Source organism: Neovison vison, chromosome 3, assembly GCF_020171115.1.
Source record: "Neovison vison isolate M4711 chromosome 3, ASM_NN_V1, whole genome shotgun sequence".
In the NCBI taxonomy this organism is placed as follows: Eukaryota; Metazoa; Chordata; class Mammalia; order Carnivora; family Mustelidae; genus Neogale; species Neogale vison.
In genome coordinates, this window is record NC_058093.1 from 213,084,814 (window position 1) to 213,110,761 (window position 25,948).

Here is a 25,948-nt window from a genome sequence, read left to right on the forward strand (position 1 = left end):
CTGACATATAAGATTTTCAAGATGGTCTAGTCCAGGTTCCAGGTGCCTTCTCAGAGTTTTCAGATCTAGAAGGAATTGCTATGCCTGTGGTCAAATGGGAAGGTGGAGCCAAGAGAGTGGGGCCAAGGCTAGGCTAGTCTGCTCTCCTTTCTTGGTGAACTATGGTGTTTAGAGTGGCCACGAGCCCTGATGGGATCCACTTGCAGAACACAGTGGCCAGCCATCCTTCCTCCTTCTACTCCTAGGAGTACCTTGTGGCAGTCTAAATGGGATGGCCAACTATTACGGCCCATGGATCAATTGCAGTCCACCATGTTTTGCACCTCCCATGAACTAAGTGATAGTGACATTTTTAAGTGATAGAAAAAAAAATCAAAATAATTGGATTTTGTGACATGTGAAAATATATAAAATTTAAATTTCAGTGTCCATAAATAAAGCTTCATTGGAACACAGTCACTCTCATATATACATGTCTTTGGCTGCTTTTGTGGTATGATGGAAGAGCTGAGTAGTTGTGACAGATTGATTGGCCCATGAGCCTGAAACACTGACTCTCTGGCCCTTTTCCATTTGCAGAGCACTGATCTCAAAAGTGGGGCAGTGTGGTCAGGGAGATAGGAGACAGATCGGAAGAGTACTCTGAAAGATGAAATGAGAGGGTTTCAAGAAGAAAGCTGGTCCACAGGGCTCGATGGGGCAGCAAGGACCAAATCTATGAAGGCTCAACATGGAGAAGCCCCTCCACCCGCTTTTTGAGAATGACTACGTGGGAGACAGAATCTGATTTAAAAAAAACTTCACATTTTATTTTACAGAATAGGGTCACTTGTTGAGTTGAAGGCATGGAACTTAAGAGCTGTTCCAATACAGCCTGAACAAAAACGCCTCCCCTCCACCCCTGCCCCCAGCACTTTTAATGACTGGCTCATCATTGTGTACACAAGACATTTCATTATCAGACCCGAAGATGCTAACAGTGGTAATTTACAAATTCTGAGAAAAGGCCTATATATAGGCAAAGTGTAAGAATTTTTTTTTTTTTTTACTAAATCAATGTAGTGTACCCTTAAAATGACATTCACAAACAGAAGTTAGAAAAAGAGAAGTTAAAATGCACTTATGAATTGTTTTCTTGCTGCCCGAGTTAAACTCATGTCTCCTTTCCTACAGAATGCAAAAAAGACAAGGCAGCTCCACTGGTGTTAAGTTATATAGATCACTAGACGGTAGAAACAGTTTCCTCTGAAGGAGAATGCACTTATGTTTAAGTTAATAGCACACTTCACATATAACCAACTTAGAGTTAGAAAAGCCACTTTTTTGAAGGCACAGTTTATGTTTCCAGCTGGATTGTGAAAATAAAAATCTGTCTTATAGACCCTATCTGACAGAAGGGTGAATTCACTGGTCTTGTCCGTGCTCTCAAAGCCCAGCCCCAGCCAGCTCAGGCCTGGGCACCTCTGAGTGTCTCTATGAGACAGATGTGTCTAGTCTAGAGGACAGAATGTTTTCATTTTGAACGTAATCATCATGTGTAAGGATTCTGGAGGCTCCAGGCTTCCCTCTGCTCTCTGAAAATGCAAACAACTTTGCTCTATCAAGTAGAATCAATAATTGGTCCTTCATGGGCATGGGAGAGGAGGGGGAAGACCCAGCAGAAAGAAGCGGCTGGCTAATGTGTAGCTTGGAGACAGCTCCTCTGTCAGGGCCTTTGGGAAAGAGGGTCTAAACAAGAGTGAATAATGCCTATGTGTCAAGTGTCAAAAGACGCATTTCTAGAAAAGTGGCTGTGCTTTCCTTCTATATGCTTGGGGGAAAAAGGAAAAGGAGGGGCAACTGGGTTCAGTGATCTAAGAAAAGACAGGGAAGGGGTATGATTCCCGCGCTTCAAGTCAGTGAAATCACTACTCTCGTTAGGCAAACAGCAGGTTGTGGAAGAGAACGTCTGGCAGTGGCCTTTGCATGTATAATTGGTTTGAAAAAAATAAGCTTACATCTGAGGTATGATGACTAATCTACATGAGTCTCTGCCTGATGATGACAGGCAAAAACAGCTATCATGACATACTTGGAAGGTGTTAGGAAAAGATCAGAAACAATGAGGAGTGGAAATGTACACATGGGCTGCTCTCCGGCTTCATGCTTGTCAGCAGCCTTTTTGCTGAAAGCCCTCCAAACTTGTTTTGTTTGGGCTACGTACAGGTTTAGAAGTTTTCCTTTTACCCGCTAATAGAATAATCACGATGAGCTTATCTGATAAACGCCTAATCTGACTACCTCTGTGTTCTCACGTAACTGGAATATTCATAATGATGGTCACCAGACTCACAGAAAGCTGTACTTGCGGAAGGAAGCTGTCAATTTTGAGGACTGGCACACATCACGGAATAGAACTTCTACAAATAAATTGGTACATAAATACTGATGCATGGGTGCAGCATTTCAGAGACTACCTTTAAGAGACTTTGTTTACAGGCTACAGAACCAAAGTGGTGAAGGTCACATTAACAGCACCATGTTGTCAAGGTGGAAACACGCTGTTGTTTTGCATTTTCTGACCTAACCTATCTTATTAAAATCAGCTCCTTTCACTGTCTTCACAATATTGTAATTAATTTGCTTTTTACAAAGACAAAGGTCTTGTGGCTTCAATTATTCTGCTGGAGGTACCAACACACAGATGTTAATCTCATTTCAGAAATCACTTTTAATGCATCCCACTTAACAAAGAATCACTTAAAAGCATTCATTAAAATTGATTTCTGTAACGAGATGAATGTCTTTGTGCAGAACAAGCTGGGCCAGTTAAAATGATAATGTCTGGGCTTTTTTTTTTTTTAAAGCCAAGTTGTTCTAGATATTCAGCATCATTTGTGGTGTTCCAGTCGTCCAACTGGGGTGGCAGAGAACCAAGAGATGAGTCAAGTCATCTCGGAAGAGGTCGAGAAGAATGGGTGGGAATCCAGACTGGTCAGGAGACCCCAGATATCGAACAAACACTGCCATCCCCAAGGCTGGGTCAAGGTGCTCTCCAAGGGGGCGGGGGGAGCACACAGTGGGGGTACTCTCTGTATGATGCTTCATTCCCACAAACTGTAGAGGGGCCCCCCCCAACAGGCCAGCTGGGCAGCCTTGAGACACTGGCACATCAAGCCCTAACCTTGAACAGCTACTTAGAGGTGTGAATGCCTGGGGAAGTAGGGCTTACACAATTCCCTGCGCGTTTCCAGTTATCACAATGAGCGGTCCTGATCTGAATGCCTCCTACTATGCCAATGATGGTGGTCAAAAGCGGGGAGGTGACATCTATCAACCGAAGAGCAAATGCTGACATTTTCCATTTCTGAACACTGATCCTTTTCCATGGTGTTGAGAGAATCACAGTGTGAACCTAACACTGATCTTTTTCTGGGGTTTGAGAGAATCGCAAATGTGCTCTGTGTGTGTGTGTGGGTGTGTTTTGGGGTGGTGGTGACTGGCAGGCCAAGGTGTGGGAAGGACCACCTCTCATAAGCATAGAGAATGGTGGTCCCAGGATTGAAATTCTGCCCACATCCTTCCACATGCTTGTGAAAGTGAGAAACACAACTGTTCCTCTCATGCCGGAACGCTCCTCAAAGGCCCAAGATACTCAGGGCCAGGCTACTGTGCTCAGACTAAAGCTCTAATCATTCAGTTCAGAGAACGGAGAGGTGATGGCTCTAAAAAAACGTGGGACACACACTTCTTGTAATGACATCTCCTAGGACCCGCTCTATAATTATAACATTTGGAAACACGTATTATGTTACACACTAAAACAATATAAATGAACTTTTGGGGAGTTTGAAAGAAGATCTTTGGGCTCTTCTCATCACAACGGAGTGGAGAGAGCCTTCTCTGTGTTTAAAGTTGCCTAACTTTTCTTTCTGTGCTTTTTATATTGACATCTAACTTGTCCACTTTGGTTGTGAGGCGGTCAAGAATGTCATCTTGCTCCTCGATTTCCAACTGCATTCCCAGGGCTATGTCCTTCAGCCGGCCTAGTCCCATGGATAGCTCATCTGTGGGGGAGGGAAAGGAGACACAGGGCTGAGCCAAGACAAATCAGGAGCTGCTGCTTGTTCCGTGCCTGGTGCTCAGCAACATTCACGTCACAGAGTCCTGTTTCTCTTAAGATGGTAAAACTCTAGGGCTTTGGTTACGTTTTCCAAAATGTGTGCAAGCAAAAAGAAAACCCACTGACTCCATATAAAGTAATACGTGCTTCATGCAAAAGCCACTCCTCCCCCAGATGTCAGCCCAAGACAACCGCTCTTAATACAGTGGTGTTTGTCCTTCCTGTGCTTAAAAAATGCATAGAGTTCTACGTGATTCTTCAGCTGCCTCTGAACATTCTAGAGGGTTACGGCACATTGCAAGATCAGTTAGCACTCAAGAAAAAGAGAAGTTCAGAGGGGTCTGGAAAACATAGTCCCTCCCCAGACCCCATGGTTAAGTATCTGTTAAGTATGGTAAGTATGCAGGTAACCAATAGCCAGACCCATGGGCCTGCTCTTCAGGAGCAAAAACCCGTCGGCAGATAGAACTCAATAGTGCCAGCTTTCCATCCTTCCATCTCCCACAATTCTCCCTAAAGCTACATCAAGCATAGATTCGGAGTAGTAAGCATGAGGATCCCTATTTGGAAACACATCTGGGAGAGACCCAGGTAGCTCCCTGCACCCACATTGCTCCTGCCCTAGGCTCCCTCCTGGAGAAGGCCGCATCCCACCCCTCCTTCCACTCTGCAGGTGGCAGGAGAAATGGGTGCTTTGTCCCTGCCTTGCTACCTAGGGTGCTCTCCCAGAAAATACAGGGACTACAGATGTTCCCACTGGACCCAAATGCTGTGAGGTCTTGTCACCTATGTTATGATAATTCACATTTTCCTATGTCCATTCATTCATTGCTACCACTTCTCAGATCCATGAATACACCCATGCTGTGAATGTCCTGGCACACGACACAACCTGAATCGGGCTGGCACCGTTTCCTTTGCCTACTCTGCAGCCAGGAAGAAGCTGGCCACGGAGGTCCCTGCAGTCCAGGGTCCCCATGTCAGAAGGAACAAAGGGCTAAAGGTACTGGGTCCCTTCAAAGATGCTGTCTGAGGCAAGCCCCATGGGGACTGTGGAGCACACAACTTTTGGCAAAGGTTCAGCCCTAGCAATAGGTTATATCACTACTGCCGAAATTCAAGTTCAAATGTGAGGCCTGAGTCCCAGTCTATGCAGGACACATGCAGTATGGAGAGGAACCAGGTCAGTCCCACGGGGTCTGAGTTCAGATTCTGGCCCCCTTCTTAATCCATGCTCCCAGATCACAGCTGAGGGGAATTCCCTTCGAGATGACAGTCCCTTCGAGAGTGACTAGCCACTCTGGTGCCAGCTTCCTTCTGAGCTAATTCTATTTCCCTCATTAAGCTTTCCCACTCTTTGTAATAATATTTTCCCTTTGTTTCGAAAAGTTTTAAAAATCAACATCACCTCCGTTTTTTAAAAGGGTTAACATCTGAAAGGACGTGGTCAGTCCTAGCAGTATGTAAAGGGCACATTGGGCAGAGGTGACATAAAGAGACCTAGGGTCATTGCGGGGGAAGAGATATGCTGGAGGCCCTCTGGGGTCCCCTGATGGGGCTCAACCAAGTGCAGAGGCAAGCCTTGACTTCACTGATTCTGCCAGGCTGAACTTAGGTAGTGAAGTGTCTTCTCAGGCCTCAAGATAGTGTGTGTGTACGTGTGTGTGGGTGTGCGTGTGTACATATATGTGCACATGTAAACAGTGGGGGGGGCATGCACAGAGCTGCCTTCTGCCCTTTCACTAGGAGCAGCAGGCTAAGAAAGAGCCAGAGGAAAGAGAGAAGAGGAGGAACCTCATAAGCCTTCTTGCAGCTGAATTAAAGATAAAACATTAAGGAAAGAGAGGTCAGAATACACAAATACTTGGCACTAGCACCACAAACTTAAGCAGAATCCAGTCTGTTTTTTGAAAAGTTGTCTTCAGCTCTATGCTTCTTGAATTTACTGACACCTGTGACCTTGCATTCCACCGAGAGCAAAGTCTGTGAGGTCACCCCAGGCCTCAGGGAGTGTGCTGGCAATGGGGACAGAAAAGGATAAGCAATAGGTATACTAAGATTAAGAAAAAAAAAGTGTGATAGAGTAAAGCCACCAGACAAGGGAGCTGGCGTCAGAGGGAGACTTGCCCTGGTCCCTGAGATAAAGGCAGGGATGGGAGGTGCGGGGAGTGTGGTAAGAAGGTAGGAGCAAACTTGTGAAGGGTGGCCAGGCACAGCCTGTGTCAGTGGGCCCTGTGGCTCCAGGGTGCCACGCCAGACCTTCTCAGCCTGCCACACCGCAGGGGACTGCCTGCCTAGGCTGTAGGCATCACGCTGACTGCTGATGTTCACATGGAGGGCAGCAGTGGTAAGCTGCAGGGTGGGCAAATCACGGTTTTTATTTGACCTTGCTTATGTCTATTCTCTCCGACTGATGTCTCATTTCTATGGAGATCTCTTTTAATGCTCAGAAAGAGAATTCTTTTCCCTGACCGTGTAACTCCATTTCTAGCAAATCTAGGTACAAAATGAGGCCAAGGATGTGCTCACAGGAATGACCAAGGGATTACGTGCAGGAGCGAATGATGGGAATGACCTGAGTGTCCAAGAGCAGGGTGTGGGGCTGCTGACATGGTGTTTTTCAAAGAACTTCGCAGAAAGGAAGTTTAGGGAAGTATTCAAAATATAAATAAAAAAGAAGGGTATGGAAGTGTATGTACTGACAGAGGTACGTGAAAAACAGAAGGAATAACACCATATCAGAGACTACAGTTGGAAAAAGGGATTCCAGGTGATTCTTTCCTCATAGCATTTACCTAACTTCATAGTTTTCTGTGATGAATCTGGTTACTCAGACACAAAGGCTAAATGTTGTTAAAAAGAAAGAATATGGATTTGCCTAACAGGCTATCATGCTATTTGCTCCGGGCTGCTGAAATAGCCACTGCTCTGGACAAACCACAGAAGGGGCCCACAGGATCCCTCCTGGGGGAGAGAAAGGAGGAGGAAGTCTGTGCACAATGTGCATTGTCATCAGCCTTAGTGTTGTTTCCCTCCTTTAGAGCAGGGAAAATTTAACCTTGGGTCTTACCCCCTTTGCCATCTCCCAAAAGGGCTGGGAGACTGACTCCGACCCAGGTCACTGTGGGGGAGGTTCCCGTTCATGGGGTGAAGGTCAGAGGATGCAGCACATCTCAGATGCCACCTAGAATGAACCCACGGACACCACTCCCGTGCCTGCTTTTACTGCCCACACATACTCCCCAGCCCCGCACTTGAACTTAAGTAACTAGCTTCTCTCTCTCTGTTCAAAAGTGAATCAGAGAGCTTGCTGGCTAGGCCAGGGTACAGAGATGCAAATCTGAAATAGCCCTGGGCTCCCTGGAATTTACAGTGTGGTCAGAAGCCATCAGATAAACCAGCAGGTACATGACTCCAACAGGTTAAAGCCAGGCCCATAGCTGGAGGAGCCAGCCTTCAAACAGTAGGGAGGAAGGACACTCCAGGCAGAGGTGGGCAGGGGCTTTCTGGAAAGCACTCAGAGCCACATGTGATGAGGGCAGGAGGGGTAGAGAGGTAGGCGGGGCCAGAGGACGGCCAACGGACCTAGGAACAGAAGGAACCCAGCTCTGCGGCCCGTGTCTGCTGCAGTGGCTACGTGAGTGTGCAGCACTTACCGGGTCAGGCGGTTCCCTATGGGATATTTGGGGTTGCTCATCTAACCCTCTCCCCCATCCTCAGAGGCAGGCTCTGTTCCTGGGCCCCATTCACAGAGAGATAATGGGGCTCTCACTGCCACACTGTGCGGCCCCTCAGGGTCTCCTGGTCCCTGTTGCTGTCACAGCGCAGATGAGAGGTGGGGAAGGACAGAAGTGGACAGACTCCGGAGAGAGAGAGAGAAGGGTGAGATGGCTGTGACCATCTGGATTTGACATGTGGGGAGGGAGACGCAGACACCAACCATGGTTTGGTCCTGAGAAACCACTGGCTACTGGTATACTGACTGGGCCTGTCACCGGCTGTTGGGAGCACAAGGGTCCAGAGTAAGGGACCTGTGGAGGCTGGTGGAGCTTCAGTCTTACCTAGATTATTGTCCATCTTCTGGTGACAGGCTCGAAGGTGTGGGTTCTTCGGGTAAGCCTCGCTGCTCACGGCAGGACCCACTCCTCCAGTGATGGCATCTGAGTTTGGAAAGAAACACCAGGAGAATGGTTAACGATGTCTCTCGAAACGCTGCTTCACAAAATTCATCTTAATCTGGAAAATGGCAGGGAAGGAATGAGGCGGTTAGTTGTGAGGCCATCCAAAGAGATGAGTACAGGGATGGACAATGTGCAGGAGGGAGGAGCACTGGGCAGGCTTGTAAGGGAGGGAGAGGGGGTCAAAGACCCTCAGCTGGCGGGTCAGCCGGACCTTGGCCACGTGCTGGGCAAAGAGACAGGGACTCATTTGAGAGATGATGTGGTTGTGGAACTACAACGAGGCACAACGACATGGGGCTGTGAACAAGGTCTACAAGGCAAGGTTTAAAAATCAAACTAACTATTCATGTTTCAAAAAAACCCAAGCGGGATCTGAGGTTTTTTTGTTTTCCTACATTACATACTTTTAAATTTGTTTTCTTATTTTTATTTTTTAAAGATTTTATTTATTTATTTGACAGAGATCACAAGTAGGCAGAGAGGCAGGCAGAGAGAGAGGAGGAAGCAGTCTCCCTGCTGAGCACAGGCTTTAACCCACTGAGCCATCTAGGCGCTCCCATACTTTCAAATTTAAATTCAATTAGTCTACGGCCATACCACCCTGAACGCGCCCGATCTCGTCAAATTTAAATTCAATTAATTAACACATAATATATTACTTGTTTCAGGGGTACAGGTCTGTGATTCCTCAGTCTTATACAACACCTGGTGCTCATTATAACACTTGCTCTCTCCCCAGTGTCCATCACCCAGTTACCCCATCCTTCAACCCCTCTCCCCTCCAGCAACCTTCCGTTTGTTTCCTATGATTAACAGTCTCTTATGGTATGTCTCCCTCTCTGATATCATCTTGTTTCATTTTTTCCTCTCTTCCCCTGTGATCCTCTTGCCTTACCTCTTAAATTCCACATATCAGCGAGAGCAGATGATGACTGCCTTTTTGTAGAAAGCAAAAAGCTTTAAACGATCACTGATGTAAAAATAGAACTGCACAGATCTTATTTATTCCTTTCTTCAAATGCACACTTTAATTCTTTCAAAGTGAAAGAACCTCAATCTTACCTAAAAAAGTTTCAACTGACAGAAACTAATAAACGAATTATTGATTATAAAAAATATCAAAAATCAAAATCAAAATAGCTGTATTATGGGAACAGCATCGTGGATGACTTTCTCTTCTAGAAATGTATTTACATGCTGCCTTTCTGCTTCAAATACAACAAGCAAGGAAAGAAGAAATGCTAATAATGCACGTTTGCCTCAAATCTTCCTTTACCTGCAGTTTCTAAATGCACACAGAAAAGCCCTATCATCCCAGTTTCCATCTTCCGGGGAACTTCTCTTTCCAGACTCGGTGGATTTCCTCAGGCCCAGCCTACTGAAACCATTCCTCACACACAATGTCAGTTTTTTGTTTTTTTTTAAGGCTCTTCAGTTACTACACACTGTGCAAATTAAAACTCCTTTTAATTCCTTAAATTCGTGTCTTTTTGGGTACAGGCTTCCTACTCTACTTCCTCAGGCTCCGCTGAGCTCAGACTTTCTGTGGCCCTCACATATTTTAGTTGTCCCTCATGTCCTCCCATGGCTTTCGCCTTTCCAGATTGAACTGTGGTGATATCCCTCTTTCCTGACCACAGGCTCTTCCTCCATCAGGGTCTCTCCTTAGTCGTGTCAACCATGAGAGCGGTGGGTTCTGGAGCATCGAGAGTGTATCCTGCTTTCCTCAAAGGGAGCAGAGGAAGCATTTGATTTCTGGCACCAAATAATGTGCCTGGCCTTCCAGGGGTCTGCAGGGACTTCCATGGGGCCAAAGTTCCTTTCCAGATAAAGGGTATTTCTGAGCTTATTGTTTGATAACAAGAGGATGACACCACACACAACCGACTTTGCACACCTTGTTCACGCTGCTGCTTCTCTGGCCCCTCAGGCTCTGGTGCTACACGAGTCTCCCGCTGCTGTGAGGCAACTACCACAGTCTTATCCTTCTGTTCCGGGGCCCAGGAACTTAGGACAGGAACTTAGGCCTAGAAGAACTAGGCCCAGGAACTTAGGCCTAGAGTCGAGGTCAACAGGGCCGTGTTCCTCCCGGAAGCTTTTGGGGAGAATCTGATTCCTAGCCTTTCCCAGCTTCCAGAAACTGCCCATGTTCCTCAGCAGGTGGTCCCTGCCTGCGTTTTCCAAGTCAACAGTGGAGCATCTTCCAAGTTTTGACCATCTCTCCTTGGCTTCACTTTCCACTTATAAAGGGGCCTTTGTGATCACACTGGGCCCAGCTGGTTAACAGGATAGTTTCTCCATCTCAAGATCAGCTGGTTAGCAACTGTAATTCCCCCCTTGCCACAGAACTCAATATACTCATTGGGTCTGGGGAATGACAGGTCATTTTTGGGAGGCTCTACCCCAGACCACAGAGGTTTTCCAGCCGTTATTGTTTCACTGCTGGAAGAGTTCAGAGCTTCACGGGGCAGGAACTAACAGTGGGCAGGTTCCTTTCCAACAGGACACAGGCTCCCACTTCCTTATTCCATCCGCCATGGGGTGAGGGATGAGTTGTGCCATTAACACACATCCTCCAGCTCCCTGGGAGTGGCACTGGGTCCCTGACACCCTTCAGCCACGACAGTAGCTGGAGTCCCTGATGCCCCCCGTGCTCCACCCCAGGGCCAACCTGGAATCCAAGTATGATGGAGCATAGGTCCCCACTGACCTGAGTCATTCAGCTTCCTGAGGTTTGGGTGGCTGGCCTGGTACTGGGCCTCCTGTGCTTTACTGGTACTTATGGCTTCTTTCAATCTGTGGATAGAAGTTAAGAAAAGAGAACATTTAGAAAGAGGAAACACCTATGACAACTCAGTCCGTCTTTTCAAGCAATGCCCAAGGGCAAAAAGCAAATGCCTCCTCTGACCAAAGCAGGGATATTCCTCAGCGGCTCCTGGGAGTCCGGCCCGCAGCCTGGGGAACTTCTGAGACACCTGCTTTAGAAGAGCAGCAGCTGGTTCAGCGGCCTTCCTTCAGGAAAAGGAGACTCCCAGGACCAGGGGGAAGAGAAGCACATGACAAATCTGATTTTGTACAGCCACAGGCCGAGAACTGCTTTTATAGTGACCACTGGCAACTGACCGGATGATAGAAAGACTAAATCTGAATCTCCGTCAATAATTGCTTTCTTCTCATTAGGAGACCTATGTTACAAAAAATTGTACTCGATTATTCCTCTTTTCATTTTTTAAAAATGTCATCATTAAACCTTTGTTTTTTTCTTATTTACATAAGTCCCTACAAAACAACTCTGATTTTGTTTCCTGGGTCAAAAGCTTAGTCTGCCCACCCCTGCAACAGACAGGGACTTCTCTAGGTAACTCAGGAGATGCTCAGACTGTTCCTGATTCTCAGTGCATCCCTGCGGGCCTGGCAGGGGCTCTCCCTGCCCCCAGAAGCTGGGCCCTGTGGCATAGTCTGCTCTTTTCTACCCTGCTGACTGGTGCCCTGGCCACTTGTTGGCCAAGCTGGAAACCAATCATTGTCCACGTCTGCCCTCTCTCTGCACAGCTCCACTCCCAGTAAGCCAAACATCCTCTCAATCCCCCTGCAGATCCCCAAAATCCAGCCCCTCCTTCTGCCTTGCTTCTTTATCTTTACATGGGTGAGTGCCTGCCTCTCCAATCCTTACCCAAATGTGCCAGGCATCTTTCTAACATCCCCTGCATGAACCTCTCCAATTAAAGTCTTTGTTTATTTTTTTATTTTTTGAAATATTTAAGATTTTTTTAATTTGAGAAAGCAAGAGAGGGAACATGACAAGGGAGAAGGTCAGAGAGAGAAGCAGACTCCCCATGGAGCTGGAAGCCCGATGCGGAACTCAATCCTAGGACTCTGGGATCATGACCTGAGCCAAATGCAGTCTCTTAACCAACTGAACCACCCAGGCACCCAAGAGATTTATTTGAGAGAGAGAGGGAGAGAGAGAATGTGCATGTGTACGAGTGCAAGTGGGAGGTGGGTTGGGGAGGGGCAGAGGGAAAGAAACTTCAAGCAGACACCCTGCTGAGAGCAGAGCCTGATGTGGCAGTCCATCCCATATCCTGTGAGATAATGACCTGAGTCAAAACCAAGAGTCAGATGCTGAACTCATGAGTTTATTTACTCATGAACTACCCAGGCACCCCACTCTGGTTAAAGTCTTTTTAAAAAATTTTTGGGGTGCCTGGGTGGCTCAGTGGGTTAGAGCGTCTGCCTTCGGCTCGGGTCATGATCTCAGGGTCCTGGGATCGAGGCCCACATCGGGCTCTCTGCTCAGAGAAAAAAAAAATTTTTTTTTTTAAAGATTTTATTAATTTATTTGACAGAGATCACAAGCAGGCAGAGAGGCAGGCAGAGAGAGAGGAAGGGAAGCAGGCTCCCTGCTGAGCAGAGAGCCCGATGTGGGCCTCGATCCCAGGACCCTGAGATCATGACCCGAGCCGAAGGCAGCGGCTTAACCCACTGAGCCACCCAGGCGCCCTAAAAAAATTTTTTTAAGAAGATTTTTATTAATTTATTTGAGAGAGAGACAGAGAAAGAGAAAGACAGCACAGGCCGGGTAGGGGGGTGGGGGGTGGTTGGGGGCAAAGATAGAGGGAGCAGAACCCCTGCTGAGCATGGAGGCCAACTCGGGCCTGATCCCAGGACCCTGGGATCATGACCTGAGCTGAAGGCAGACGCTCAAGCAACTGAGCCACCCAGGCGCCCCTGGTTAAAGCCTTTAATGTCTCCCCACTGGTGTAAGCATGCACCCCATGAGGCTAAAGGTGTCCCTGATTAAAGCCTTTAATGTCTCCCCACTGATGTAAGCCTGGACCCCATCAAGCTAAAAGCATCGTAGGCCTCCAGTGCTCCAGCGATGTGTAGAACAGAACAGAGCCTCCTATAATCTGTGAATTTCATTACTCAGAAGCAGTGACTGGAGAGGTGCCTGGGTGGCTCAGTCGGTTAAGCATCTGACTCTTGGTTTCAGCTCAGGTCATGATCCCAGGGTCCCGGGACAAGCCCTGCACAAGGCTCCACGCTCAGCATGGAGTCTGCTTGATATTCTCTCTCCGTCTCCCTTTGCCCCTCACACTCATGTTGTCTCTCTCTCCCTCTAAAATAAATAAATAGTATCTTTAAAAAAAAAAAAAAAAAAGGCAGTAGCGACTAGAGGTCTAGAACACACTGCTAGTTTCCCTGAGCACAACTGTGAGCCCCATGTGCTGCCAGGCCGGTGGAAGCAGCAGGTGCTTGCAGCTGAGCACACCTGGCCATCATCCAGCCTACATACCCCAAAGCGGACTTTTTTCCTTTGTGCCCAAATGTATATGGTAGTAATACGTAAATGACAAAAATTTGGCTTCTTTGTGAAAGATGGCAAAAAAGCCAATTCTGGGGAGAGTGACAGAAATGGTTAAGGAAGAGAACTAAAAGAAGAGTGGTGGCTCTTGGTCAGCAACCGAGTCTTGAATAAATCAGAGTGTTTCAAATTTAGGGAGTGGTTAAACCTATGATCTGAAGGGACATCTCTGTGAGTTTTATTATTTTTATTTTAGTATTTTTTAAAGATTTTATTTATTTATTTGACAGAGAGAGATCACAAGTAGGCAGAGAGAGAGGAAGGGAAGCAGTCTTTCTGCTGAGCAGAGAGCCCGATGTGGGACTCGATCCCAGGACCCTGAGATCATGACCTGAGCCGAAGGCAGCGGCTTAACCCACTGAGCCACCCAGGCGCCCCATTTTTTTTTAGTATTTTTTTTTAAAGATTTTATTTATTTATTTGACAGAGAGAAATCACAAGTGGATGGAGAGGCAGGCAGAGAGAGAGAGAGGGAAGCAGGCTCCCCGATGAGCAGAGAGCCCGATGCGGGACTTGATCCCAGGACCCTGATATCATGACCTGAGCCAAAGGCAGCGGCTTAACCCACTGAGCCACCCAGGCGCCCCTATTTTAGTATTTTTTAAAGATTTCGTTTATTTACTCACAAGAGACAGAAACAAAGAGAGAGGCAGAAGGAGAAGCAGGCTTCCTGCAGAGCAGGGACCCCAAAGCGGGACTTGATCCAGGACCCTAGGATCACGACCCCAGCTGAAGACAGATGCTTAATTGACTGAGCCACCCAGGCACCCCTCTCCATGAGCTTTAAATGCAAATGGGAACCAGCAGCTTATGAAGCTTTGTCAGCAAATCCAAAAATGGCTTACCAAGAAACAAAACTTCAGAGAAGGCTGAAGGGTTTGTGTAACAAGGATAGACACAGGATACATAGGATTTTTTGTTTGTTTGATTAAGAGGAACTTATTTAAAAAGCTTTTATATCAGAATATCGCTGTATTTACGGAGTAGGGTTTTTTTTTTAAGAATTTTTTTTTTTTTTTAATTTATCAGAGAGAGAGGGCAAAGAGAGCAAGCACAGGCAGACAGAATGGCAGGCAGAGGCAGAGGGAGAAGCAGGCTCCCTGCCGAGCAAGGTTCCCCATGCGGGACTCGATCCCAGGACGCTGGGATCGTGACCTGAGCTGAAGGCAGCTGCTTAACCAACTGAGCCACCCAGGCGTCCTCGGAGTAGGGTTTTGACAGGATTATAAAGATTTACTCATTTTATAGAAGCAATTACACATTACAGTGATTTTTGCAAGAGTAAGGATTTAGGAGCTCACAGATAGCTTTGCAGGCCATTCCTCCATGTCAAAGAGTTTGCTGGGCTCCCACTTTAGAAATAGCCAATGCCTTTCACTTGTCCCAGCTTCTGTGCTTTGACTGCTACTCGCCTGCCACCTTCCCCTCCTTTAATTGGCAGGACCCCATGTAACCCTAACTCCACTTGAGATGTCGGCACCTTGGTTCCCAGGGCAAAGCCCCACCTCCTCAGGATCTCTGCTGCATTTACCAAGAGATGGGAAGAACACTCCAGCTGACTGGGGCTGATCTAGAGGCAGAAGGCTAGGCGGGGGCATGTGACATCAGGCACCAAAAGGCCCACCTCACTGAAGCTGGTCCAGCTCCTTCACTCCTGGGACAACTTTGTTAAAAAAGGCCTTGAGTTTTCAAGATGCTTCCCCCCAAAAGTAAGGTGCCCTGGGAGCCCCAGGACTTGAAAGACTTTTAAAGTATGACCAGGGTTGGGTGGGTGGGGGTGGGGTACAGCACTAGCCCCAAGAAGCCTTTGGGAAGGGACATGTGGGACACAGGAAAGTGCCAACCAAGGGCTGCCTCTGCTGCTGAGTTCATGTGACATAGATGTCTTAATCCAAGGTGACAACAGACATCTCAACTTCCCCTAACATATAAAAACCCAAAAAGGGGGACACAAAACATCATTCCAATTTGTAAAAGGCAAATCAAACCAAACCACAAAAAAAACATAAAACCAAAACCAAACAAACAAACAAACAAAACCCGACCAAATGAACAACCCCAGAAACTACCCCAGTTGGGGGAAAAAGGTGACAGGTATCTGAAATCAGGGCCAAGCTGGAAAATCAGGAATGGATAGTGATTATGACTGAGCCACAAAACCAATCAACGCTCCTAACTTTGGCTAGCGTATCCGCAGGGAATAGCCCCCAGGCCCAACCAACTGCCCGTTCCCCTTCTGCAGTTTCCTCTCCGTAAATACGAATGATCTGCCTGCCTGGTCTTTCTGCTACACCCTCAGTTCCTTCACCTGCACTTGTTTTCCCCAGAGCCACTGTGAGCTGGAAACAAGTTTCCCAATTTCTTCCCTCCCACATCCTGGGTCCTAATCCAGGTGGTAGCCACACAGGTGTATCCACAGGTAAGCAGTCACCTGTTGAGTGGAAATGTCAACACATACTTAAGATGTGTGCACTTTACATCAGTTACGAACTTAAAAAAATGCCTCTTAAAAAATTGTTCTAGGGGAGCATGGGTGGCTCAGTTCGTTGAATGTCTGTCTTCGGCTTAGGTCATGATCCTAGGGCACTGGGATCAAGCCCCGCATTGAGCTCTCTGCTTAGCAGGGAGTCTGCTTCTCCTTCTCTCTCTGCCTGCTGCTCTGCCTACCTGTGAGCCCCCTCTCTCTCTCTGCCAAATAAATAAATAAAACCTTAAAAAAAAAATCGTTCTGTGTTCCAGATTTAGAAAATAAAAGATAAACAGAGAGGCCTGTGTAGTAACATTATATCAGACCTTTCTCTGGGTTAAATGAAGTAGGCTACAAAACCAAATGAACACTGTGATTGCAGCTATGAAAACACTGAGTACGGGGGGGGATACTAAGTTTTGAGTTTTTGTACTTTGGTAAGTAAGGTGTAGATTTTCTATAATATGGTTATATTATTTTTATTTTTTAAAGATTTTATTTATTTATTTGAGAGAGAGTGAGAGAAAGCACAAGAGGGGAGAAGGTCAGAGGGAGAAGCAGACTCCCCATGGAGCTGGGAGCCCGATGCGGGACTCAATCCTAGGACCCTGGGATCATGACCTGAGCTAAAGGCAGTCGCCCAACCAACTGAGCCACCCAGGTGCCTGGCTGTATTATTTTTACAATACAAGATAAATACAATGGTCTGAGATATGAACAGTAATCTACTTTAGCAGAAACTTCACTCTTTTATCCTTGTACACTTCTGAGAAAAATAATCACTCATTTTAAAATGAAAATTAATGGCCAGACTGCATTAGATATAGAAATGTTGGATATAAAGACATTTTAAAAAAATATTTTATTTTTAAATTTTTTATATTTTTAAAGATTTTATTTATTTATTTGACAGAGATCACAAGTAGGCAGAGAGGCAGGCAGAGAGAAAGGGGGAAGCAGGCTCTGTACTAAGCAGAGAGCCCGATGCGGGGCTCGATCCCAGGACCCTGAGATCATGACCTGAGCCAAAGGCAGAGGCTTAACCCACTGAGCCACCCAGGTGCCCCAAGACCTTTTTTTTTAAGACTTTTATTTATTTGAGCAAGCGAGCGAGAGATTGAGCGTGAGTGAGAGAGCACATGGAAGGGGATCAGCAGAGGGAGAGGGGGAAGCAGCCTCCCTGCTAAGCAGGGAGCCCAATGCAGGGCTCAATCTGACAACCTTGGGATCGTGACCTGAGCTGAAGGCAGATGCTCAACCAGCTGAGCCACCCAAGCACCCCAGATATAAAGACTTTTTAAAGAATTTTTAAAATTCTGTGAAGGGAGGAACATTTTATACTGATTAAGCTTTCTGAGATGAATATTCTTTTAAATTACAATTACTGGAGCAGTAATTTAATTTTTTGGAGACGCTATTTATTCAATCAAATGAACAGCATCAGGAGCAATGGAAAAATGTTTCTTGTTTCAAAATGTGTGAGGATGAATCCCTTCCAATGAGTAACTTACGCAGATCTTGGGTCCCTTTAAGGCACTAGAAGTGGCTTCAAAGTCTTGACCATTTGCATTAAACCCCGTTTTCAGCTATTTCATTTCGGGATGGCTGAAGACCCACTCACCTACTATTGGCCTGGGAGGTGAGGGGGCCATTCTGTTCGGGTGGAGTCTCTGCTGGTTTCGATTTGAAGTAATTGACGAATCCCCCAAACATGCTCTTAATGCTGTTAATGTGCTTCTGGCTGGTCTTCAAATCCTGATCCATCTTGTCCACCATCCTCTCTGTGCGTTCTAAGACGCCTCGCTGACGATCGAGTTCCTGGGGAAAATGAGAGGTGATGGTGTTACACCATTTTCTAACTTTCCCCTCTCCAGGAGACACACAGCAGGCTTGTCATGAGTCCTCAGAGAGCACATATGGGGAAAGATGCTGCCATCTTCCTCTGCCCTTCCCCATCCTCCCTCTACTGGCTTTCTTTCCTATTTGCTCTCAAGTTCTTCTCCCTCATGCCCACAAGAGGCTGGCTCAGAGGACCATGGTAAGATGCGCAGGGCCTGGACTGGCAGCACATCCTCTAGCTCTTCCCCTTTCCTGGACCCCGTGCACCTTACAGGCTTTGACCTGGCACTGCCCCCAAGGACTCTGGCTCTTGTACTCCCCCTTTTCAGATATGGGATTTCTGTTGGGTCACTGGATCCACCTGGCCCTGGTCACGCCTTCAAATTATTTCACAGGCTAGGTACTGGGTCATTTCTGGGCCCTGTTAATATCTGATTCCAACTCACTCACAGTTTCACCTTTAAAACCTGTAATAGGAAGGTGATTCTGTCCTGGGCCTTTGTGTACGCCACTCTGTGCTTGTAATAATCCTTGCCCAGATAATTGTACAGCTCTGCTCCTCATTCAATTCAGGTCTCTGCTCAGAGGCCACCTCCTCAGAGAAATCTTCCCTGAATACCTTCTCTAAAGGAGAACTTTGGGGCGCCTGCGTGGCTTCATTTGTTAAGTGTCTGCCTTCAGCTCAGGTCATGATCCCAGGGTCCTGGGAGCAAGCTCTGTGGTGGGCTCCCTGCTCAGTGGAGAGCCTGCTTCTCCCTCTGCCCCTACCCCGTTCATGTTCTCTCTCTCAAATAAATAAATAAAATCTAAAAGAAAAAAAAAAAAAGAAAAAGTAAAAGAAAAAAAAGTAGAGCTGAGAGTTCTGAAGGTGGATGTGAATGCGCCACCATAGTAACATTAAAACCTTCCTTTGTGCCAAACTTGCTTGGGTCCCTATCTCGGGCCATTCCAGCTGTGTTTCTTTTCCATGATCCACCTTTCCACCCTGGAGACTCTCAAGCTTTCCCTGTGTTACTTCATGAGGCCATCCCTGCCCTCTATCACCTTTTGATTCTTCCAACCCTGCATCTGTCTGTGGCTCAGCAGTTATGTTGCCCGTAACAGATAATAGTTAGAGATTTCTCTCTCAATACCGTAAAACAGAATCACAAACAAGTTTTAAATAAACGCCTCTGACTACTGAAGAATAAAAACAAAAATATACACAATGGGTTTATTAGAGCCCATTTCAGTTAAAAAAGCATTAGTAGAAAGGTTTTATTATTTATTTATTTATTTATTATTTTTTAAGATTTTTATTTACTTATTTATTTGACAGAGATCACAAGTAGACAGACAGGCAGGCAGAGAGAGAAGAAGGCAAGCAAACTCTCTGCTGAGCAGAGAACCCCATGCGGGGCTAGATGCCAGGACCCTGACCTGAGCTGAAGGCAGAGGCTTTAACCCACTGAGCCACCCAGGTGCCCCAGAAAAGTTTTATTTTTTATGTTATTTGTGTTTTTAAAGATTTTATTTATTTGACAGAGAGAGACACACCAAGAGAGGGAACACAAGCAGGGCGAGTGAGAGAGGGAGAAGCAGGCTTCCTACAGAGCAGGGAGCCAGATGTGGGGCTCAATCCCAGGACCCTGGGATCATGACCTGAGCTAAAGGCAGACGCTTAATGACTGAGCCACCCAGGTGCTCCAGTAGAAAAGCTTTTGAACATTTAGGGACCCAACATGTAATTTAAGCTCTCAATGTTTACAGTGAATGAACTTTTAAAACATAACATGTTGGCAGAAAACAAAAAATCTTGTTGGAAATAAACTTAGAACTGCTGAGATTTATAACTTCAAATAGTTTAAATGTTTTTCACCAGCTCCTGAGATGTGTCTGAAGAAGCCATCAGGTTCTTTTAAACAAAAGGAAACATCTTTACCAGACCGTGTCATCTGGGTCAAAACTTCTAAGAGCTCAGTTTTAGAAGGAAAAAAATAATGAGTTCCTAATTTATCTAGAGTTTCTCCTTCCAACATCTCAGGTTTGTCATGTTCATGTCTATTCTGGGATAAGTCTATTCTTGAATAAGGCAAGGCTCTAAATTAGGATTAAAATTATTTCCTCCAGCATTTACATGGTTTTTGAGTTGATATATTGCCAACAGTCCAGTCCCACCAGCTTAACTTCCCCTGCGGCAGAAGATAAAGAACAGGAAGCAGGACAGGCACCCAGCTGCCTGCGGTGGGTGCTGGCCCGGTCTCTGTCACACAAGGATGCAGGTCCTCGGCTTCCCTCACAGCCACGGCTCTCCTGGTGGCTCATCTCACCAACCACCTGCCTTCTTGCTTCAGCCTCCCAACCTCAATTTGGAGAGTAGCAGCAGTTAACAAGTAGCTGACAAAACCTTCCCCAGTTCACAGTGAGATCTTACTTTCTCCTGTTCACAAGTGACACAGTCTCTCAAACGCCAAGTCTGCATCATGGTACTGACCCGGTAAGGAAACCAAATGTCTTGAGTTAGATGTTACGATCGAAGTGAAGAGAAATCTGTGGGGGTGGCTGGCCAGGGAAGTGAGTGCTGTTCTGGTCTCTGGAAATTTCTGCGAGCTGGAAGCTGGTGTTCACTGGAGGTGATCTGCTGGTCAGGAGGCCAGTAGAGGAGGAACTTCTGCTGAAATCATCCTCTGAGGCAGAGGAAAGGACCCAGCTCCAAGTGCTTGTGACCTAGTTCTAACTGACAAGGAAGAATGGCTTGGAGGAGAAAATACCAGGAATACCAAAACAGGAAGGACAAGCTAGGTGGACTCAAACACCCCAGTTCCCAGGCATCCTCCTGTTCCCCAAAAGGGAGGCCTGCGGATCGTCATGGGTCCCTGGGAGAATGGAGGTCATGGAGAGACAAGGGCGGCTACGAGGGGAGGGAGCTCTAGAGAGTACCACTGTGTAAAGGGCAAGCATACAAAGCTCAGATGTTAGCATTATAAGTGATCCGCGCCTCCCCCACCTTGAACTCTAAAAGGAGTTTTCTACAAGTTAAACAGGAAAAAAGAAAATGGTCAGAGAAAAGATCTAGGGTACTATGCTGAGCAACAGCACAGAGAGAGGGGGTGTCTCAATTTCCCTTAGGTTATCAGCTCTTTGTCAAACAGGGATTATTGATAAAGCAAGAGAATGCAAAAGACAACTGAAGGCCCTGTGAGGGTATACTCTGTCCTATGGGGGAACAACTTCTGGCCAGATGGGTTATGTCCCTGGGCCTTGTGCAAATGTGAACACATCAGGGAATTCCTGCTGACAGAAAACACACATAGAAGGACAGAAGTGCCACAAGATATCCACGAACAGATACTACTTTGCCATCCACTGTTCTAGGCACTAGGGACCCAGAGATGAACTAAGCAGCCCCAGATCTCTGCCCTGCCAGAGCTTACAGTCTTGGTGGAGGGCTCAATGAGTCAAGTTTCATTTCACTTTTCATTTATTGACAACACTGTGGGGCTGGGAACTCAGAGTGGGGGAGGCAGAAAAGCAAGCTATCCTACACATACATGATGGACACTGCCAGGGTCAGCCACTCGCAGGGACCCCTTACCTGGCTTAGGAGGGAGTCAGGAAGGCCCCCAGATGGGGCGGTGTTGAAGGGGAAACTAAAAGGTGAGAAGTTAGGAAGGCAAAGGGTGGGGGTAGGGTAAGGGACTCTGGGCAGAGGGAGCAGCCATGTGTGCAGCAGCTCTGGGCCGCAGGGCCCACTGGGGGAACTGAGAGAAGAAGAGGAACGTGAGCACGAGATGAGGAAGCAGGCAGAAAGCCAGGCAAGACCCTGCAGGCATCACAGAGAGCAGCAGTGACCACCAGATCCCAAGTCCAATTCAGAGCTGATACATCCCATAAGCTCAGTTGGGCCTGGCTGTCTTCCCTGCCCCAGGCAGGCCCTGAGATTCTGAAGGAAAATGTCAGAACTAAGGTTCCTGTACTAAGCTCGAAATTAAACTCAGGTATCGAATAACCTGCTTAGGTGGAGGTCAGTCTGGAGTCAATCAGCTGAACCTAGAAACTGGAAATTCATCTCCTTCATGTCACTCTCTTCTCAGGGGAATGTTACATGCATGAGAGCTGGTGGCGACACAGGAGAATGGAATATGCTCGAATTGCGGCTGTGTCTCACTGCAGTAGTACAGAATGGACTCCGAAACACAAACAGAATTGTCAGTTGCAGGAGAAAACACCAAGGGCAAAGGCTGGTGCTCCTTACTGCCTGCAAGCTGGCTGAGCCGGGCTCACTAAAGACTAACTCAGCAGGCCTGGGCTGTCTGCGCCCTGCATGTTCCAAAGACAGGCCTTGCCTGGCTCCTGGCCAGTATATTACCCTGATAAGAGGATCTTTGTTTACCGGAGTCAGTAGGCTAGGCCAGATAGTTCATGCCTCACAGCGTGATTTAGGTGGGGGCTTTCAGCCACACGCCTGACCTCTAAAAAAAGGTCATGCTGACGTGGTTGTGTGCTGGCCTACCAAACACCACTCCCGTCCCATTGATATTACTGTGCCAGCCACTCAGGCCCCAGTCTAACACTGATTGCTGGACTCATCTCAAATGAGATCCCAGGCTTTACAAAAGGAGTGAATCACAGGAGCATATGCTCAGTGCCAGAGGGGACAGGGAACTCTGGGAAGGCATGTCTCCACGGGCTTGCCCAAAGGTGCAAACAACCCAAATGCCTATCAGCAGAGGACCGGCTACATAAATACAAGCCACCCACTCAATGGAATAGGACACAGCCATAAAAACAATAATAACAAAAAGATCAGTGCATTATATATTACTAAGAAATAACCTCCAATCCTATTTAAAAAAATATACAGACTAAAATATATAGAATGCATCCACTCAAGTTAAAATTAAAAAAAGAGAAGAAAGAAAGAAAGAAAGAAGGAAGGGACCATAGCTTTGTTTCTATCCACAGAGTATCTCCACAAGGACACTGAGGGGACTGACGGTGGCTGGCTGCTGCGGGAGCAGGGTTGGTGGGGGGATGAAACTTCTTACTCTCCTGTACGTTTTTTAAGTTTTGAACTATGTGATTGGATATCGCTTCACAAAAGCTAAATCTTAGGTAAAAGAAAGAATTAAAAAAAAATCAGACTTGTGAAACAGAAGAGCTGAGTGGCCTACGAGTGGCCTACGAGTCTCTCCATGGTTCTGGACTGTGCTTACCAAGCCAGTTAAGTACAAACTGCTCCTCTCTAATTCTGTCCCTTGGCAGTCATGACCCATGGCTAGACTCTTGGTGAGAAATAAACCCTGTCCAGTTTCACAGGAGGATGGCTCTCCTTCACTAAGGGTGACCTAAGTGATTTTCCTACTTCTGCCAAGCTGGGACTGAATGACAGCTTACCAAACTAATATTTGCACATTCCTAACCCTCTATAAAAACCTATCATGTTTTTGCACAGCTCAGCACTGTGTCTCTAAGTAGGGAGGTTAGCAGGTGACTTGGGTCTGCTGCCACAAAGTGGCAGATGAGCTCACTAACCCCAGCCCCACTGCCACCCTCATTCGGACTGGAATCCAAGACTGATTCCAAGGCAGTCTGGACAGCACAAAGTGGGAGGGGAGGGGGTGCTGACCATTCCAGCCTCCCAGGGCCTCTGTTGACTGGGAACTGCCTCAATCCAAGAAAAATTCAGTGTCACCATACTGATGATGACAGTGCCTGTCACCTGCCCAGTCATGATCATCCTATACTCTCAGAGCAACACCAACTTGGCCTGGTCCAAGCCTCACTGGCCTGAGGAGCTGGTTCACCTCTTTTCTCACCATCCCCCTTGCACAGAGAGAAGGGCCTTTGGGGGCAGCTTGGAGAGGGGGTGTCACCACAATCCACGTGAAACCACTCACCTCTAATGTTTTTGACTCTCCTTCCCTCTGAAAGACAGACTTTCTCTTGACCACGAAAGGCTCCTAAGCTGCCTCTTCTGGGCCTTTTCTTTGAACATATCCTGTGTGTCACTTCCCTACTGGAGTCCAGGAACTCTGGTGGTGGGCCAGTGTCTTTGCACTGCTCCTCTCTGCCCTATGAACATTTCTCCTACCTTTCTTCCTCTCCCTCCTCCTCCTTCCTGTCTAAATCTTAGCCTTAAAAGCCAAATTCGAGTTTCTCCTCTGCCATGACAACCTACTTGGTATCATTCTGATTTCCTGTTCTCATGCTTTCCAGAGATGTCCCTTCAAACAGTTCTTACTTGGCTTCCTTGGACCTGGGACCCTCAAGAAACTCCTCCACTAGGGTCCTAAGACCTTAGATAATCTTTTCAAATCTTAGTCAACACTTGCCACTTAGGCTCAAACATAGGAATTCAGTGGATATAAGATGTAAGAACTACAGCTACACTTCCTTAAGGAAGTCACAGACAGGGAAATGAGCCAATGAGGGATACTCTAACAGCGGGAAGTGGGGAAGGAAATGCAAGTGGGGAAAGAAAATAACCACGAAAACAGCAATGGGGATAAGACCTAGATGACTATTTGAGAAATTAACCAACATATCTCAAACTGCCCAAGACTGTAAGTGATCAGGTCAGAATGAACTCTGTCAGAGATAAGAGTTACAAAGAGACCCAGGGAGGAAGACAACACTTCAGCTTCCAGTACTAAGATTCAAAGCTACAAATCCTTTAGATTAATGTTAGCTGATACACCAATTATCTATTATTACATTTCCAAAAACTTAAAACAAACAAACAAACCAAACATTAGTAGGCTGAGGGAACAAACATGGTGCCTAAGAAAGAACAATCCTCACTTAGGGGGTTCTAAAATCTCCCATGGGCGGAAAGACCAACGGACAAAGGTGAATTAGAGAGAAACGGAATGTCACAGACCATATGCTATCTAGGACATCTTCCTTTGGATTTGGGAAGTAAAAGTAAGGCCCTAGACTTGACCATACTTGGGCTATGGTTTATTCAGCAGCTGTCCAGGCAGACACCTCTACCAGAGAGATGAAGTGGTCAGTGATAGGAAAGAACTTAAGGCCCATTTGCACTGACGCTTCACACACACACACACCAGCAGGCACAATGCTCACCCATCTGGGTCACTGGGGGAGGGAAGGTTGAAGCTTTGGATCTGGGATTCTGAGCAGGTAATTATATAAAAAAAACAGACACTCCATTTCCCTAACTCGAGCTCTGCTAACAGCTAAGGAACATTACGGTGAGCAAACTACCGCTTTCAAGCACTCAAGACACACACCTCTTTGTACAGCTAACGTTTCTTGACCTCGTGTGACAATTCAGATTGGTCGGGTCCTACCGCCCTGCTCCAGACTCACCTCGGCAGAGGCGACGCCGACCCTCTCGGACTCGTATACGAGGGACAGGGACCTGTCGGTGCTGGCGACCGCGGCCTGGGCCCTGCGCATCACCTCCTGCCGCAGGTACTGCTGCCTGTCCATGGGCGCGCCGGGTCCATCGGGGAGGTCGCGGTCGTCCTTCCACGGCGTTGGCCGGACACCCTCATCCTCCGCATCGTCGTCGAATGGGTTGTAGCTTTTGGGGTAGGCCGACATGGTGCAGGGGCTCGTCTGGGTCTGGGCAGGAGAAGGAAGAGCGTGGCCAAGGCAAGGAACGGCCTTTTCACGCCCTCAGGGCTCCAGGCCGACCTCGCGAGGCCCTCGGGAAGCGCCCACCGCTCTGCAGCACACCAGCTCCACCGCCCACAGCCCAGCGCCGCGCTACGCCCCTCCACCCGCCGGGTCGCCGAGAGAATTCCTTCCGCCAGTCTTGCGCAGGAGGCCCCGCCTCCGGAGCGGACCATCTTCCTCCGAGACTTGGGGGGATGCCACGTCTGGTGCGCGCGACCGCGGCCTACCGCTCGTCTTCTCTCGCCCCTCCAGTGGTGGAATCGTCCCACGGCCACGCCCCAGCCAGTGTCGACAACAGAGGTCACGTGCCGGGGAGGTCGGCTGCCGCCGCGCGTGCGCCGTAAGCTCTGGCGCTTGCAGGCCGG

General features: G+C 47.3%; 1 protein-coding gene across 1 annotated transcript; it reads right to left on the bottom strand.

Moving 5' to 3' along the window:
* Positions 1-782: 782 nt before the first annotated feature.
* SNAP29 (synaptosome associated protein 29) lies at positions 783-25,684 on the bottom strand. Its single transcript, XM_044243772.1, has 5 exons — positions 25,272-25,684; positions 17,740-17,936; positions 10,994-11,079; positions 8,164-8,262; positions 783-4,046 (listed from the first exon to the last, which is right to left on the bottom strand). Exons 1-5 carry the CDS (start codon positions 25,506-25,508, stop codon positions 3,889-3,891), a joined length of 777 nt encoding a protein of 258 aa, XP_044099707.1. The 5' UTR covers positions 25,509-25,684; the 3' UTR covers positions 783-3,888.
* Between the last annotated feature and the right edge of the window lie 264 nt (positions 25,685-25,948).

Excerpts from the sequence above, each read along its gene's own strand:
- SNAP29 (XM_044243772.1), bottom strand. The coding sequence starts at position 25,508 with ATGTCGGCCTACCCCAAAAGCTACAACCCATTCGACGACGATGCGGAG. Across the intron at positions 17,937-25,271 it reads TCGGCGTCGCCTCTGCCGAG|GAACTCGATCGTCAGCGAGG; the intron begins GTGAGTCTGGAG and ends CATTTTCCCCAG. Across the intron at positions 8,263-10,993 it reads CAGGAAGCTGAATGACTCAG|ATGCCATCACTGGAGGAGTG; the intron begins GTCAGTGGGGAC and ends TTCCAAACTCAG.